The sequence below is a fragment of the Berghia stephanieae genome, chromosome 5, assembly GCF_034508935.2.
Source record: "Berghia stephanieae isolate SIO BIC M18660-M18661 chromosome 5, UCSD_Bste_1.3, whole genome shotgun sequence".
NCBI classification, from domain to species: domain Eukaryota; kingdom Metazoa; phylum Mollusca; class Gastropoda; order Nudibranchia; family Aeolidiidae; genus Berghia; species Berghia stephanieae.
Genome location: NC_088364.1, coordinates 13866512 through 13886511, shown reverse-complemented (window position 1 = coordinate 13886511; position 20000 = coordinate 13866512). Strand labels below are relative to the sequence as shown.

General features: G+C 35.8%; 1 protein-coding gene across 7 annotated transcripts in view; it reads right to left on the bottom strand.

Annotated features, from left to right (window-relative positions):
* Window positions 1-20000, bottom strand: part of LOC144972444 (G protein-activated inward rectifier potassium channel 3-like) — a 335160-nt gene that overhangs the window by 131153 nt on the left and 184007 nt on the right. For all 7 annotated transcript variants that reach the window (XM_078913620.1, XM_078913625.1, XM_078913622.1 and 4 more), the window contains one exon: window positions 9492-9875. In XM_078913620.1, the coding sequence (XP_078769746.1) occupies window positions 9492-9596 (105 nt within the window). In that variant the 5' untranslated portion in view covers window positions 9597-9875. The remainder of the gene's footprint in view (window positions 1-9491; window positions 9876-20000) is intronic.

Sequence of the window (20000 nt, the reverse complement as noted above, 5' to 3'; positions counted from 1 at the left end):
TAAGAAATCTATCAACTTGTTGTTTCCAAATTATTAACTTTTAACAGGGAAAGGAACTAACTACTCGAGAGGCTTTTAAAACATATTACTGTGAAATGAAACCATGATATTGATGCTTTGCAAAACAAAATAAAAAATCCCAAAACAAACAGCAACAACCCCCCCCCAAAAAAAAATAAAACAAAAAAAAAAAAAAACCACACACACAAAAAACACAAACCCCCCCCCCCCCCCCAAAAAAAAAAAAAACAAAAACAAAAAAAAAACAAAAAAACAAAACAAAAAAAACAAACAAAACTAAACAAAATTTAAAAAAAAACAAACTCATAACATCCGCCAGCCGGATATAGCATATCAACACACACAACTTTGTGTAACCTTGAACGATCACTGTATGTTTGAGAGTGCTGTTGATTGAGGCCCTATACTCCGCCAGGAGCCAAGAGGCATGAGTCAAGTAAGTCAAGACCATAAACGTCTAAGGCCACACATTGTTTTGCGTGTTGGTCCATTATATCCGCTGGCGGACGTTATGAGGGTTTTTTTTTTTTTTAAAACAAGCACATAGTATCAATTGTGTGTTTCATCTGGTTAACGCCCGCGTAATACTGGGCGAAGTCGGAGAGCCACATATTATTAATAAGCAGATCTAAAACAAACTCGAGAATAAATTCAAACTATTAAGCTTTTCTTAAGCAAGATATCTTTGTCTATTTTTAAACGTTCGCTTAAAACATATTTGTTTCGATTTTAGAAGATGGTATGAGAAGCAAGATAGGTTTGGTTTGTGTTGTGTGTTGTGTTGTGTGTGTGTGTATGTGTGTGTGTGTGTATGTGTGTGTGCTTGTGTGTGTAAATGAGTATGTTTCAGCCAAAGTAATTTGTAATTTAAGCGCTTAGAGTCTGGTGTCTCGGAGTTATAGCGCTATATAAGTTTTCAGCATTATTATTATTATTATTATTATTATTATTATTATTATTATTATTATTATTATTATTATTATTATTATTATTATTATTATTATTATTATTATTATTATATCCATCATTTTTCCTAGGAAAATAAACCATTCAAGAGGCTACTGGGACATGGTGCTATATGAAAACAAGATATAATATTGGCAAGTAAAGCGAAACCAATCTTGGAGAATATAATCATGGACAAAATTAATACTCAGTATGATAAAGACCTGAACAAGTGTGTATGAAAGGTGCCAGACAAAGCAAGAAAGAAAAATATTAGAAAAAAATCCCAAAAATCAGTCGGCCTCGACTGAGGATCGAACCTCAGACCTGGCCGTTAACAGTGTTGTCTCTGTCCGAAAAAAATGTGATATTGCCTAACAGGCGTCATGCCTCGGCGTCCTACATTTTAAGTGTTGCTGTTGGACCCCCTCTAAAGCGTTTTGAGTACGTTTAGTGAATATTGCGCTATATAAAATCTCAATTTAAACAAAATAAATAAATAAAACAGAAGATAAACAATAAAAACCAACCAAACAAAAACACATTTGATTCATCGATTAAGACTAATTTTGATTTACATTTTCAAATGCTTTTATAATAATTTAGCCAGTACACTTTAAAGTGAAACTAGTAATAGTATTATTATGTTGATAGATTTAGATGAATCCGCCCTACAACAATAATGCAGGGTGTCCCGGGAGTTTGAAACCTGTAACAAAATAGTTTACGAAGAAACAAGACAGCACAGCTAAGCACTGGCTGTTTGCGAAAATAAAGAGAAATAATCCAAGTTTTGTTTAACGCAAACCAGAACTCGAATAATGACTTAACAGATTTGTAACGATTAAAAAATAAATACACACATCTGTAATGGATGGATGTCAACATGTCCACCATTTTGTGTGTTCAGTACTTTGATTGATGTGTCGATCAAGTTCTCTCAAAGTGTGTTAGGACATTTCGTTGCTGACTGATTCAACTGTTATCAGTAAACGTGACAACAACAAAAATGTTAATGATTTCTTAATGAACTGAAACAAATTTGACAACGATTTGTTCATTAGTTTCAGAATAAATACGATTTGTTGTTGGTTCCCGATTTCTGGGACGTCCGACAAATGCAAAGTGCTCCATTTAGGCAACAAAAACCAGAAAGCAACCTACAAAATGAGAAAACATGGGAGTGAGGAGATAATTGATTTACAAGAGACAACATTGGAGAAAGATCTTGGAGTTCATATGGACCCAGAGCTCAAGTTTTCACAGCATTTGGAAAGGCAGGTCAACAAAGCTAATAGACTGCTTGGACCGATAAGGAGATCTTTTGACTATCTTGACTGTGACACTATGAAGTTAATGTTTGCAGCTTTGGTCCGACCACATTTGGAGTTCGGAAACTGTGTATGGGCACCTTACCTTGAAAAAGATAAGAAGCTTATAGAGAGTGTGCTTAGGCGAGCAACAAAGGTCGTTAGTGGACTCAAGAATTGAGTTATGAACAGCGCCTGAAAAGAGTAGGACTGCCAAGTATGGTCTATCGGCGTTTGAGAGGTGATATGATTGAGACCTATAAGTTCACACATTGCTTGTACGCGACTCAGGATAGGCTGTTCACAGTAGACAAAAAATCAGTCACCAGGGCCACTCATATAAACTTCTGAAACCCAGGGTTAAAACCACCCTTCGACAGAACTTTTTTACACAGAGAGTAATTGAACGTTGGAACGCATTGCCAGCAAATGTTGAAGCGCCGAGTGTCAATGCTTTCAAGAATAGATTAGATGCTGTGATGGAAAGTTATGTGCATAGTGTAGAAGTGCCTCCCACCCAAAATAGCTATGATCAAAAGATCAGTAGAGAAAGTGTAGTGTAGGCTAGCCCCTGATCACAAGATCAGGTAGGGAAATGCATTAGATCAGTTGTGAACAAGACATTCAGTGACTGGAAAGACTTGGCGACAGGCCAGTGGCCTAATCAAGCGACGTCGATACCTTCTATTCTATTCTATTCTATATGTCACAGAGTTCTTAAGGTTGCAGATCGTGTTTGGTATTGTTGCTGTTGGTCAGGGACCTTTTGTCAAGCATTGTGAGCACGTTCAATCGATATATTAAGAAATAACGGAGCAGGCATCGGTGTAAGATAAAGAACTGACAACAGCAACAAAACAAAAGATAACAAAGACAAAAAAGCAAAGGAGAAAAATGGGAGAAAAATAAAAATTCAACAGAAAAAAAACGGCTAGTGGTATTGTTGCTGTTGGTCAGGGACCCTTTGTCAAGTGTTTTGAGCACGTTTAATGGATATTAAATTAAGAAATTACGGAGCAGGCACCGATGTAAGATAAATAAATGAACAATTAAGTGTGTATGAAGAGTACCAGACAAAGCAAGAAAGAAAGATACGAAAAAAAAGCCATTCCAAAAAATCAGTCGACTTCGACTTTGGGATCGATCCTCAGACTTTCTGATTACCGGTCAGGCGTGCTACCATTACAAAACAGAGGCTCTCGATAGTTGGGACAATTTTACTACTTGTATTCTTCACAAGGGTACCCTCGGTTAAGAAATGATAGCACGTCTGACCGGTTTGAGGTTCGATGCCCAGTCGAGCTCGACTCATTTTTTGGGATGGTTTTTTTCTTGTATTTTTCTCTCTTACTTTGTCTGGCACTTTTCATACACACATGTTCAGTTCTTTATTTTAAAGGATATTGCGCTATATATGTAACTTCATGCTTTTAAAAAAATCGTTTTGATGATGACATTTTGAGCTTGATGGTAATCTGTCCAGGAATATGGTGATAATGATCTGGCCTAAAGAGAAAAGAAATGTTTTGTAAGAGCGTGGCTGGACTAAATACAAATATATAATTGATTAATTGATCGAAAGGCTTAAGAAAGTAATTGAACTTAAAAGCTAAAAAGCAAGACCGACTACGATGTCATTAGTAGACAGAAGAGTAATTAGAACGGCGTGGAAAGTTTGTACAAATGTAGAAATGGAGCAGAAACAAATAATCTGTATGAAGAGTGGTTTTCCAAAACTCCCTAACTCCGTTTTATCAAATAATGAAATATTGAAGATTATCTCCCCTAAAATGTCTAATACAATCTATTATTTTATCATATTTAAACTTCAAATTCACACAAATCTTGGGGAAAATATTGTGCCGTTAGACGTTTAAAATAAAATCTACATCTCAATTCATCGCGTGGATGGAAAATCTCAAAAAAATAGAAAATTCGAGTTTTGGAAAAGCAGCATTCATTTTATTATGTGCCTGGATTCCTCTCAGCTTGAAACTGAAACCCCGCATTCTTCTCAACTTCTCCTTTCTCTCAATTTAAAACATGAGGCTGATTTAGAAACTATCTAGATCAATCTTATATGTTCGATGGATGGAACGAAAGATTAATTCATCAAGTGTGGGTGGATCAAATCACCTCGAGTTCAATCTTTTGTGTTCGATGGATGGAGCGAAAGATTAATTCATCAAGTGTGGGCGGATCAAAACACCATTCAAAGAGACGAAGACGAATACGTCGACAGCAGCAGCAGCAGCAGCAGCAGCAGCAGCAGCAGAAGAAGAAGAAGAAGAAGAAGAAGAAGAAGAAGAAGAAGAAGAAGAAGAAGAAGAAGAAGAAGAAGAAGAAGAAGAAGAAGAAGAAGAAACAGAAGAAGAAGAAGAAGAAGAAGAAGAAGAAGAAGAAGAAGAAGAAGAAGAAGAAGAAGAAGAAGAAGAAGAAGAAGAAGAAGAAGAAGAAGAAGAAGAAGAGAAGAAGAAGAAGAAGAAGAAGAAGAAGAAGAAGAAGAAGAAGAAGAAGAAGAAGAAGAAGAAGAAGAAGAATAGAGAAAAAAGAAGAAGAAGAAGAAGAAGAAGAAGAAGAAGAAGAAGAAGAAGAAGAAGAAGAAGAAGAAGAAGAAAAGAAGAAGAAGAAGAAGAAGAAGAATAGAGAAAAAAGAAGAAGAAGAAGAAGAAGAAGAAGAAGAAGAAGAAGAAGAAGAAGAAGAAGAAGAAGAAGAAGAAGAAGAAGAAGAAGAAAGAGAATATCATAATATCATAATCTGATTTCTAGCTTAGATTAAACCGTCCACCAGATGTCAATAAAACAAAACAATAACCATAATAATAACAATAACTATAAGTCTGTGGGATGTTAAGGGTGAATGAATCTTGTGCCAATCTTGAATAACAAAGAAATAGAAAAAAAGCAAACACAAACCAACCGTGGCTTGTGAATTATATCTACTTCGTATAATATTATCTTAATGTGATATCTGTTTCGATTCAGAAATTTCAAAACTTACTGGTCAAAAAATAGATAAAATAAATAAAAAATCACGTCCCTCCTATAACGAGGAAATGGGGGAAGAAACCGACCGGGGCTTGTGAATTATATCTACTTCGTATAATATTATTTTAATGTGATATCTATGAAAATTCAAAACTCACTGGTTAAAAAATAAATAAAATAAATCAAAAATCACGTCTCTAAGATCGTAAGATATCATAACCTATCATGACAAAAACGACTTTCGACATTCAACATCAAAATAAATGTAATTAAATTAATAATAATGACCCTTGACATGTCAAACTCTATATTTGAAGAGTGGTTTTCCAAAACTCCCTAACTCCCTTTTATCCATTTCGAGATATTGAGGATTATCTCCCCTAAAATATCTAATACGATCTATTATTTTATCATATTTAAACTTCAAATTTTCACAAATCTTGGGGAAAATCTTGTGCCGTTTGATGCTTAAAATAAAATACATTTCAATTTATCGCATGGAAGGAAAATCTAAAAAAGTAGAAAAATCGACTTAACGAGTTTTGGAAAACCAGCCTTCAAATTATTATTATGTGCCTGGATTCCCCTCAGCGTGACGCTGAAATCCCACAATCCTCTCAACTTCTCCTTTCTCGCACTTTAAATTAAATAAAACACGCGGCTTAACCCCTAGACTCTTCATGTAAGCAATTTTTTGGAAAGGCATTTTGTCAATGTTTTTCAGCATACAGGGATCTGATCTCTGCCGTACTCTGGAAAAACACATATCTTAATATTTGGCCAGAAAACTCGTCCTTCAAATATCGATCGATTTAAATGACCCTCATCTTGGCCAAAAAAAAAACAAACAAACACAAAAAGAGTTGTTTTTTTTTTTTTTTTCCAAGATGAGGGTCATTTAAATCGATCGATATTTGAAGGACGAATTTTCTGGCCAAATTTTAAAATATGTTTTTATTTCCAGAGAACGGCAGATCGCATGTTGATCGTTGTCATTGTCGTAAATTCGGACTGTTTCTTCATGCCGAAAAACTTGAAGTTAAATCAATTATCAAAAGGATGACATTTTTATGTAGTTTATATAGTCTGAGCGTTTGTTAAGCGCCATAGAGCACTTGTCGGTGGATTAATGGGCGCCATATAAGCATATTATTATTATTATTATTATTATTATTATTATTATTATTATTATTATTATTATTATTATTAATATTATACAATATATCTTATTATTTTATTCTTATATTATTATATTTATTATTATTATTATTATTATTATAATCTATTATATATTAATTACTATTATATCATCATCATCATCATCAACTCATCTACATCATCATCATCATTCATTATCATCATCATCATGATCTCATCATCCATCATCATTCATCACATCTTATATATATTATTATTATTATTATATTATTATTATTATTATTATTATTATTATATTATTATTATTATTATTATCATCATCATTATTATTATTATTATTATCATTATTATTATTATTATTATTATTATTATTATTATTATTATTATTATTATTATTATTATTATTATTATTATTATTATTATTATTATTATTATCAACATCATCATCATCATCATCATCATCATCATCATCATCATCATTACTAGTTTGCTACCCACATTACTGCATCTATCACCCAACTGGTGCAAATCCTTCGATAGTATTATTCCTTCATCTTACTTAGCCACAATTGCATATTTATATAGAGCAATATATCAAACGTGCTCAAATCGCTTTAGAGAGGATCCCTGACAAACAGCAGCAACATGTAACATGTATAACGAGACATAGCGCCTGTTAGACCATTTTACAATTATTTTTTTTCCGACACAGAAACCGTTCTTCAAGGCCAGGTACTGAGTAAGGTGAGAGATTGTGTACAAAGAGACTTTTCCAAGGATTCAAATATGCGCCAAGCGAGATTCGAACCCAGCTCCTTCCGATCATAGAGCGAGTGTCATACCACAAGAACACAAAGCCTACCATTCAAGCATCTGCTTATTGAACCTTCCATCAATCTGTTCATTTATTATTCATTCGTCCACCCACCAAACCATCCGATGATACTGTTCAAATACAACCAACAATACTGCATCAGCATAATAACACACTCCCTTCTATAGACCGATAATATATTATTTGAATAAGGCCACTCCTGTAAGTTAATGGTATTCAAACAATATCTCATGATGTGCTTTTATTGTTTGCCCTCATTATCTCCGCCTGTTTATTAGACTGGTATATTCGCATACTCATCATCTCTCTCCTGTACCTAACTCCTCACCATCTGCCTCTTAAGCCCATATTACCTCCTCCTCTTCCACTTCATCATCATCATCATCATCATCATCATCATCATCATCATCATCATCATCATCATCATCATCTTCTTCTTCTTCTTCTTCTTCTTCTTCTTCTTCTTCTTCTTCTTCTGCTTCTTCTTCTCCTCCTCCTCCTCTTCTCTCGTCCTTCCTCCTCCTCTCCTCCTCCTCCTCCTCCTCCTCCTCCTCCTCCTCCCCTCCTCTCTTCTTCTTCTTCTTCTTCTTCTTCTTCACCACCACCACCACCACCACGACCACCACCACCACCACCACAACAACAACAGCAACATCAACAACAATATCAACACTCCTCTTTCTTCCTCCTCTTCCATTTTCCTTTTCTTAGCCGGCCTGACTCCTATATTCCTCCTCCTCCTCCTCCTCCTCCTCCTCCTCCTCCTTTTCCTCCTCCTTTCCCCTTAACCCATTCAATTCCCCGGCATCCTCCTTCACGCCCCAATCTCCATTTCTCAATAAGAATAATTGGATGCCGTACCGAGTTCTTCCAATGACCAGTCGTGACCGCCAATAGCCCCCCATGTTTACTCACAAATTTCTCTGCTAACAATCAAAGTCATTGTCTTCGGGTCAGACTAGGTCAATTGAATAACTAAGTCGAACTTCCCGGTATCTAGTTAACTAACAATGTTAGCCCTTTTCAGTCTACACCCATCATTTTCATGCAAAACCGGATGGTATCAAACATTATAAGTTCTTTTATTTACATGGCGTGAATAATATTTATACTTGTCAGGGTTTTTTTTTTTATCAAGAGAGCAGTAACAACAATGCGAATCTGGCCGAGCCTATCCTTTGTATTTAATTGATGATTTCACCTTTAATTAGAGTAAACTTGCACTGCACTGGTAAAGAGTTAAAGATGAACTTTGACAGTTTGCAGATATGTTTCTTCTTAGCAAGGATCTAAAGATCTTTCCTTTTGAGACATTGCTACTCGTGATGAAAATGTATGAAAGGAGGCATTAGACAACTTTGTAACAACACCTAATGGAAGACACTCTTGAGGAAATGTACTTGCTACCCGATTACTCTAGTTTCTTGGCCTCAAACTGAATGGAATGATATTTATTTCACTCACGCAGTCAACACCAGCATTTCATTGTTGTGACTTAAGACGTGTAGAAATCGTGAGCTTTGTTCACTGGTAGATGTCAATGGACGTTTAGAATAATTAAGATATGGGTTGTCCAAACATTTCCCAGTTAACTGCCGAATCTGGAAAACCTCGCATTAAAAAGTTGGTCAGAAAATTCGTCCTTTGTTATATTATATCGATTGATCTCAGTTAAAAAAAAAACGTTCAAATCTAGGAATTCTTTGAAGACTTTGAGAAGTCCCGGGTTTGAGAGTGTTTGCCAAGACGAGGGTCATTGAAATCGATTGGTATTTGAAGGACGAGTTTTCTGGCCAAATTTTCAAAAATGAGTTTTTCGAGGGTATGGCATCTAATATGGACATGTGGGCTTTCCCGAATAATGAGATGGTTTTTCCATGTTACTTGGGACGCAATTTTTTATGTCATTCCACCCATTTCAATTAACTCTCTCCTTACCAGCCATTTTCAGGATTTTCCCTAAAACTTGACACCCAACTAACACAACATATATTTTTTATCACTCAAACACAATGGCAGCACGTTCTTGCGATAAATAATTTTTAGCAAAACATGCTCTACAAAACAATGTCCATTTTCTTTAAATTTTATGATGTACAAAAGAAATTTGAATAAAAAAATGTTGTTTGTATTGTATCGTAACGAATGTGACGATTTTCCTATGGTAGGTAAGGAGAGGGTTAAAGTCATTCCTTGAGAATGTAACATTACATAGACGGTAGACTCGTACTCACCTTTCCATTTTCAAGGATATCAGGCTCCGATATCGGCATAGAGCTAGCCGGCCCGGTAATGGGACCATAGGAAGATTCCATAATATTCTGCAGGACAGTCTGCATTGGGGTCAAGGTCACGGCCCTGACCTTCTGGTCGAGGTCACCCCGTGACCCGTCGCCTTACTCGACCTTCCTCGACCTTCCTTGACCCCTTGATTCAGCCTCTTGGGAACCAGTCGGTTGTTGCCAGTGGATGACTTTCCTTACTTTTTCTGGAAGAGACGGGGGTCAAGGTCAAATGATCTTACTAGAGACGGTTATGTGATTATCCAAGAGAACGTGGCGATTCCAAATTGTCACAGACTACAAAACCACTGCATGGTGACTTGAATGGAAGAATATCTGGAAATGGATTTCAGAGAAAGGAATATTTGAATAACATTTAATTTTTGCTGTCATTATTTAACATTCAACATTGTACACTTGATAGGATGATGATGACGATGATGATGACGACGACGACGACGACGACGATGATTTTTATGGCACAATATTCACTTAATGTGTTCAAAGAGCTTTACAAAGGTCCCCAAGCAAACAGCATTACCTAAATGTGGTGAACGAGACAAGCGTCACTGTTACCGGCCAGGTACTCAATTTGTGTATCCGAGTATGGTGAGAAAATGAATATAAGGAGTCTTTTCCACGGATTCAGCGCAGGGCTGGGACTAGAACCAGCGACCTACATACTGGTAAGAAGTCGAGCGTCATAATATCACAAAATTAGAAAAGAAAAGGCTTATTGTCTGTAATCAACCAAGGGAGAGAATAACGTGGCAAATGCATTCAGTATTATTGACGAACTGTTTACTGTTTAGTCACAATTACCCCGACTCATTTCCCAATGCCCCCCCCCCCCTCCCCCATCCCCAAGAACCAGCGACCTACATACTGGTCAGAAATCGAGTGTCATAATGTCACAAAATTACAAAGAAAAGGTTGATTGTCTGTAATCAATAAAGGGAGAGAATAAAGTGGCAAATACATTCAGAATTCTTGACGACCAGTTTACTGTTCAGTCATAATAGGATTCAATAGTCTGATGTCACGTTACTAAGTCATTCTGCGTCATTACGAGGGAAGTGACGTCACGGCTGTTGAACCCTACTACCCCGACTCATTTCCCCATGCCTCTTCACCCCCCCCCACCCCCCTATAATCGCCCTTTATACCCTCATCCGGCGATCAAATTTACGTCCTAATAAGTTCTACTTTTCCCTCTCATCTTAAACCAGAGCTGAAGTCAAAACCAAAAGACCATGACAGCTCTAATTATCCTCATCATGTCGTCTGGAGTCGGGATCGATCATCAAAGGGAATTTGATCGCCACCACCGGTACCTCGTCAATACCTACCGATACGATAAGTCGATAAGTAGAGGGTGGGGATATAGGCGGAAACGGATATAGGAGCAAGGTTTCCAGTTTGGCATTTAAACGCTAAATCTCAAAAAGAAAAAAATTACATTTATTTCAAAGCAGTTTGGCATGAACTATTATATATTTTTGGAATTTTTGGGAGTTAATTTCCCAAATTCACTCATATAGTCTCACTAACAAACTAACAGAAATCAAATGTATTTTTAAAAATATTCATCCTATATTCCACAAGACAGATGGAGGCTGTTCGTATGTCAAGATGGTTACTCAAAGATGTAGAACAATTATATATCAAATTCTACCCAAATTTATATTTCAACAGAGGCGATGGTCCTGGGATGTAAATTTGTCTTTTTCCCGGCCATAATCAAGAAATTTATCAAAGATCTTTTTCGGCAATTTTTGCAAAACTCCCAGACGACCCTGGTTGGTGGTGGTGTTGGTGGTGGTGGGGCGAAGAAGGATTCGGGTTGGGGGGGGGGGGGGGATTTTATAGTCTATGATTAGTCAGCGTTAACCGTTAATAAATCTGGGACCAAGCTAGAGGTGTGGCACTTTCGATTGCTTGATTAATAGGTTAGTGGTTTGTTAGCCTCATCTTGGTGAGTGGTCATGTGTGTGAGTAAGTGTGATCATTGATTGTAAGTAAACGAATGAGAAATCTAAAATAAGAGAGTGACTCGGTGATTGGGAGTGAACGTGTAAGTGAGTGAATGAGTGAATCGGCGAGTGAGTGGACAACTTATGACAGTCAACAAAAGAGAATAACTCACTCACTGATCAAATGAGAGAGTCAATGATTAAGTTAGCGTATTATTATAAAAAAATCACGATGAGTATTGAATTGTAAGCTTCAATTTATTATACGAAGACATATACTGTGTACGTTTCGGGTTTTCCCTTTATCAACAAAACACGATGACGAAACACTAAGTATCAATGGGATGATCCTATTCGTCATTAGTGTTTTATCATCGTGTTTTGCTGATAAAGGGGAAACCCGAAACGTCCACAGTATCTGTCTTTGTCTAATAAATTGAAACTTAAAATTCAACAAATATCGATATAATTTCCTTCGAGCTTCAAGCAGCAACATTTTTATTATTCCGTATTATTATAACCGAGTTAGAGTGACACTAGTTGGTGGATGTATAAGTGTAAAGCTAAGATGGGTCAGAAAGACAATATTATGTCGATTTTATGATTCTAAGCCAACTAACGAGCTCACGTCGTCTAATTAATCCATCCATCCATCCATCCTCTCATCAATAAAAAAACCCCATACATCTATCCATTCACTCATCCATCAATCCATCATCCCGTCTTTCCTTCAATCAATACATCTATCTGTCCTTCCACTTTTTTTCAACACCCATGTCTATCCTATAATCAATCCATGCATCCATCCATCCTCTCATCAATAAAAACATCCATATATCCATTCACTCATCCATCAATCCACCATCCCGTCTTTCCTTCCATCAATCCATCCATCCATCCATCTATATGTCCTTCCTCTTATTTTCACCACCCATCTCTATCCTATAATCAATCCATGCATCCATCCATCCTCTCATCAATAAAAACATCCATATATCCATTCACTCATCCATCAATCCATCATCCCGTCTTTCCTTCCATCAATACATCCATCCATCTATCTGTCCTTCCACTTTTTTCACCACCCATCTCTATCCTATATAATCAATCCAACCATCCATCCATCCATCCATCCATCATCTCATCAGTAAAAACATCCATCAATCCATCACCCCGTATTTCCTTCCATCAATCCATCCATCCATCCATCTATATGTCCTTCCTCTTATTTCCACCACCCATCTCTATCCTATAATCAATCCATCCATCCAACCATCCATCCATCCATCCATCCATCCACCCACCCATCCAAACACCTAACCTTCCACCCATCCCTCACAGAATAAAACATTTCAAACGGAATTAGTCAGGCTAATGATAAATTAACATGGCAATGCGGAGAGAATTTTACCCAAATCGATGAGAGGGATTCGCTCAAAAACTTGAATATCATTAACAACAAAGATTAAAAGAACCGGAACTCGTTTGATAAAAATGCTATTTTAAAATGGTTATCGATTTGACATTAACCCACACGATCACACACACACACACACACACACACACACACACACACACTGAGAGAGAGAGAGAGAGAGAGAGAGAGAGAGAGAGAGAGAGAGAGAGAGAGAAAGAAAGAGAAAGAGGGAGATGGAGAGAGAGAGAGAGAGAGAGAGAGAGAGAGAGAGAGAGAGGAGAGAGAGAGAGAGAGAGAGAGATCGAATGAATTGCTGTCAAGTGCAGCGCCGAAGGTACTGAGTCGATCACCCACAGCTACGCTGTTGGCCTTCTAGCAAGTCACCTCGCCCTAGCTCAATTTGCGGCGCTGCACTGCGGCTGACGCCTGGGATATTCCAGTCTTCCCTTGGAATAGACCTTAGATACAAATTCCCTCTATGGGATAAATTTAGGAAATTGTATTATTTAAACCTGCGGTATCGGAACCCATGATTTAGTTTCTGTTAAAGTCAATAGCCAGCCGCAGGTTTTAATAATAAAATTTCCTAAATTCATTCGATCTCTCTGTGTTGGTGCCTGAACTGTATGATACCTCGAGTTGTCAAAGAAGAAAAAAATGATGTTGAGCACGGCCAGTGACCAGATGGGTGACAATGATAGGAAATTCTGCAACCGGCGTTATGTCTTTTTGGATACGACACTTTACATCAATTTCAAAACTCGACTCAGGTGTCAATAGGGAAAAAATCGTGACGTCGTACCTCCTTTATTTTGGTTCCAAACTCCTAAGTGTGAATGTAACTAGTCCTTCGGAGGGATAAAAATGGATAGGTTGCATAGTGAAACAAAAGGTAGCATAACTGTTTTAGTAGCAGGATGTATGGGAAGATTCTAAAGATTACGCGTAAAAGAGCGACTGGATGATCTTTATTGGCGACCATTATATATATTGACCAGAAAATAAGAAGCTGCTATCACTTTGAAATCAGAAGATCTTCTACACAAAGTATGTATTCAGTCCCCTGGAAGAGTAGTTTTACACTTTCAATGAGATAGGAACCGTTTTTTTACATCACACTTTTCTTGGTAATACCTGCGAACGGAAGATTCTAAAAATTACGCGTAAAAGAGTGATTGGATGATCTTTATTGGCGACCATTATATATATTGACCAGAAAATAAGATGCTGTCATCACTTTGAAATCAGAAGATCTTCTACACAAGATGTGTATTTAGTCCCCTGGAAGAGTAGTTTTACACTTTCAATGAGATAGGAACCAGTTAGGTTATTTGATATCACACTTTTCTTCCCACTGCTAATACCTGCGAACGAACGGAGGTGGATATTGTAAAGTGGAGATTCAACCAGGGTTCTTTGCCCTGTCAAATCGAAATCTAGTATGTACCATGTGGCCTGCAAGGGGAAGAAATCGAGACATGAAGTGCCTTCAGTAGGATGAATTCCTGTGTATGGGCTATCTAGATTTTGATATCTATGGACGGAAGGTATAGTACGTCTACAGGAAGACAGATGGATAGAAATAAAACATGAATATAGACAGGCAGACAAATAAATAGAAACATAATTTGACGGCCATATGTTGAGTTGGAAATGAGACAATTGTGTGTGTGTGCGTTTATGTGTGTGTATTTAAGAAAGAGAAACACACACACCCCCACACACACACACACTCGCACACACAGTGATAGGGATAGATAGATAGACAGAAAGAGAGAGAAGAGAAAGAGAGAGAGAGAGAGAGAGAGAGAAAGAAAGAAAGAAAGAGAGAGAGAGAGAGAGAGAGAGAGAGAGAGAGAGAGAGAGAGAGAGAGAGAGAGAGAGAGAGAGAGAGGTTAAACGAATTGCTGGAAGAATGAGTACACCCTCGTCAAGAGCATTGTGAATACCGTCTGACAACGTAGAGGACTTGTTTATATGTAGAGAAGCAGCCTTATTTACCTATATTATTGTAAGTCTGTCTGATTGGCACATTGGCACGGGTCGTTGTAGTTGTAGCAGTAGTTCTTGTTATTGTTTTCCTTGTTCCGGTGGTGGCCGTTGTTTTTGTTGTTGTCGCTGTTTTTTTGTTTTTTTTTGGTGTAGTTATGGTAGTTACATAAAATAAAAACCGGCTTTAAATTCCTATAATATTATAAAATAGCCGGTCTGCCCAGTTTATTGAATACATAGAGGAACGAATCAAAATGATGGAATGTGGAAATAGAAAAAAAAAACAAAACAACAACAACAAAAAACAACCAGGATTAGTCGTTTTAAATACTAAAAGGCGAAAAGGACAAAGATAGGGCTGCTTAACTAGACGTCCATCTTATTTTTGGTTTCTTTCTTTCTTTTTTGGTTTGATTTTCCAAAAAAAATTATATTTCACTATCTATTATTTATATATTTCTTTAGTCACCTGCTATTCATTGGCGTATTCATTGATCAATCGGTGCCGACGTGTACTAATTTGCAGGTCTGATAACACAAATCGTTATATAATATAGACTCCTTGTTGTTATGGAAATATGTAGGTACTCTCAAACCGACGCAAAATATTGTCCATTCATTACAACGATGTTAACTCACTCAACCCTAACACCGACTATATCCGTAGTTTACCCGGGTTAATTTCACCCCATGCCTATTTTTTTTTTTTTACAATTTTCTGGGACAAATTATAGGTCTAGTATCAAAGCTAATGTTTTTAATTTTTACATGTTAATGGTAGTTGAATAAAACTATCTATGTACATGCTCATTTTTATTACATTTTTTCCCCATTTTGAAAAGTAGCAGAAATCTGTAGGATTGAGTGAGTTAAATCAAGCCCATTAAGGTGCCCGACCATCGGACTTGCAAATATTATGCGCACATCGATTGATAGTCATTGTCTCAGAAGAGCAAGAAGTCGGGGTGAACGAGTGCCAATGAGTAAATAGTGCGGCTATGTGTGGCTTGTGGTATGACACTCGCTTTCGGATCGGAAAGTCCTGGGTTCGAGCCTCGCTCGGCGCATGGTTGAGTCCTTGGAAAAGGCTCTTTACTCACATTCTCTCACCGTATTCAGGTGCAAAATGAGTACTTGGTAGTTAACAGCACTGTCTCTGTCCGAAAAAAAAATGTAATATCGCCTAACAGGCGTCATGTCCCGTCCTACTGTCAAGTGTTGCTGTTGACATGGACCCCTTGTAAAGAGCTTTGAGCACGTTTAGTTGATATTGAGTTATATAAAAGCTCAATTTTAATTTTTTGAAATGTTAAACCCGTCTCGATTTATTCCCTCTTCAGGCCACAGACATGGTACTAGATTTCGATTAGACAGGCAAAGGTGACCGTCCCTGGTTGACTGTCCTTTTTGTGCTATCATTTGTGACCCTCCGTCTCAAAACGGTATTATGTCGGGATGATTCAAACCCCAAAAAGTGAATTTCGAGATAGAATGATGAGAAATTGAGCTTAGAAGTGTTTGCAATGCAAGAAATAGTCTTTATAATAATAATAATAATAATAATAATAATAATAATAATAATAATAATAATAATAATAATAATAATAATAATAATAATAATAATAATAATAATAATAATAATAATAATAATAATAATAGATCTTTATTGTCTATAAATATGGACTCCAGCGTAACGTACAGAATTTAAAACCAAGTTGGATATTTGTGGCTATGAATTCAATTCACCTTACCGAGTGGATCCCGACATAATACCGCTTCGATACGGTGGGTCACATTTGACAATATCCATCACCGTTTGCTGGGATCAATAGGGAAGAAAAACGTGATGTCAAAACAAACCCAACTGGTTCATATCTCACTGATAGTGTAAAACTACTCTTCCGAGAGACTGAATATTACCCTGTGTAAAATGATATTTTGATTTCAAAGTGATAGCATTTTATATTCTGGTCAAAACAACTGGTTCCTATCTCATTAAAAGTGTAAAACTACTCTTCCGGGGACTGAATACATACCTTGTGTGAAATGATCTACTGATTTCAAATTGATAGCATCTTATTATATTCTGGTCGAAACAACTGGTTCCTATCTCATTAAAAGTGTAAAACTACTCTTCCGGGGACTGAATACATACCTTGTGTAAAATGATCTACTGATTTCAAATTGATAGCATCTTATTATATTCTGGTCGAAACAACTGGTTCCTATCTCATTAAAAGTGTAAAACTACTCTTCCGGGGGACTGAATACATACCTTGTGTAAAATGATCTACTGATTTCAAAGTGATAGCATCTTATTATATTCTGGTCGAAATACAATATAATGGTCCTCAATAAAGATCATCCATCATCGCTCTTTACGTCACGTGATCTTTAGAACCTGGCTTTAGATAGTATGCGCTTGGCTAAGAAGCTCACAACATTGCCATCCGGAAGAATAACGGACCAACACACAAAACTCTGTGTAAACTTCAACGTTTATAGTCTGGTTAATACAGTTTAGTGAGAAGTGCTCATAAACGCTGATGGCAAAAAACAAAAACAATAACAAAGACCTGAGTGACGTCAACTTCACACTATCTATACATCCTGCAACTGCAACAGTTATGTCACCCTATGATCCACTATGTGACCTCATTCATTTATTTCTTTTGCAATCTTTTCAATTTTCAATTTATAGTGACAGTTTTAACTATTTTACAGTGTTGAAATTATTCATATTATAAAGCGCAGCTCTGGTTATGGAGCTGTTCCTATTTATATATATATATATATATATATATATATATATATATATATATATATATATATATATATATATATATATCCTATTTCCATTGTATTTTTTATCTTATTGTGTCAATTATAACACGTCTGTACAAAAAAATTCCTTTTTGGGATGCAATAAAATATTATTATTATTATTATTATTATTATTATTATTATTATTATTATTATTATTATTATTATTATTATTATTATTATTATTATTATTATTATTTATTAATATTATTTATTATTATTAACTCTCTGAAGGACTAGTTACATTCACAGAAATTGTGTGATGCTAATTAGCTGTCACATTAGGGACACGATTGCTATTGTCTTCAAGGAAGCCATATTGATGCGATGCGTTTAGGAAAATACTCACAACACTCGCCAGACGGATATAACGTTCCAATCACACAAAAAAAAATTATGTGTAACCTTGAACGTTTAATTTTGTGAGAAGTAATCACCAACATGGCTGTCTAAAAACAATAACAAAGAGCTGAGGGACGTTAATTTCGTTCCTGTTATAGAATTGGTCCAATTTTCATATATTTTGATTATGAAACGGATAGTTAACAATAGTTCTAGTTTATTTATAAATATTTACCTCTCCTTTAACATTAATGTCGGACATTTTTATTTCGTGGTTTTTTAATCTGTAACTTACAAGCCGGGATCCTTGTGCAACAGCAACACTGAACATGTAGGACGGGACATGGCGCCTGTTAAGCGATATTACATTTATTTCTTAGGACAAAGACACCGCTGTTAACCGCCAAGTATTCATTTTACACATGAGCACGGTGAAAGAATGTGAATAGAGAGCCTTTTTCAAGGACTCAACTATGCGCCGAGCGAGGCTGGAACCCAGGACCTTCCGCACCAATTGAGCTATCGGAATCTCCGTTGTGGTAAACGTCTAGGTTTAACTGACTCAACCCTAACAACGAACTGGGTGGGGATCCTGGCCTCCCATAGTGGGCAGGGAGGCACTTACTGTGTCTTCTATCCCCCTTTATCTGTTTTCCAATTTGCTTTCTGTCTTTGTCTCGGAATGAGATTACTTGGTTTTTTCCTAGCCCTGGCCTGAGTCCTAGCTGGGAGGGAAACAGTCAAATGCATAGTTATTGTTTTGGGAGATGATATTTTTTTCCTTGTAAATCATCTCTCTGTTATGTATTATTATGTTTGTTATTTTAATTGTATACTGTAAGCATTTGAGTGTACTCCTCTTTGTTGGATTTTGTGCTTGTGTCCGGATGAGACTTATAGGTGATCTCAAACTAAGTACATTGATGGTTTGCTCTTGGAATCTGCATCTGATCCCTATTTGTTCCCAGTTCCCCTTTGTCTTCCTTTCTCTTGGGTGCTTTAATTGTAATTCTAGAACTTTTTACTATTTCATTTTCTTCCTTTTTACTGGCGCTGATATAACCTAAATGTGTTGCAAGCGCCATAAAACCCTTAAAAACAAACAAAAACAAACCTAACAACGAATATATCCGTAGTATACCCGGGGTTAATTTTACCCCATGCTTATTTATTACATTCTTCTGAGACAAATCATAGGCGTAGTAACAAAGCTAATGTTCTTAATTTTTACATGTTAATGGTAGTTGAATAAAACTATCTATGTACATGCTCGTTTTTATTACATATTTTTCCAATGTTGAAAAGTAGCAAAACATCTCTAGGATTGAGTGAGTAAATAAATAGTAAATCGATTTCACTTGAAAACGATGTTAAGTTATGTGTGTGTATGTGTGTGTGTGTGTGTGTGTGTGTGTGTGTGTGTGTGTGTTATGTACGAGTGAGAGCAAATCAAAACAAGTGTGGCAAATATCAAATAAGTCCATCTGAAAACTGTACAACGTTGAACAGAATATAAATCAATAATATATAAAATAATTAATAATAATAATAATAATAATAATAATAATAATAATAATAATAATAATAATAATAATGAATAATAATAATAATAATAATAATAATAATAATAATAATAATAATAATGATAATAATAATAATAATAATAATAATAATAATAATAATAATAATAAAATAATAATAATAATAATATATAATAATAATGAATAATAAATAATAAATAATAATAATATAATAATAATAATAAATAATAATAATAATAATAATAGATGAATGATGATGATAATAATAATAAATAATAATAATAATAATAATGAGAATGATAATAATAATAATAATAATAATAATAATAATAATAATAATAATAATAATAATAATAATGATAATAATAATAAT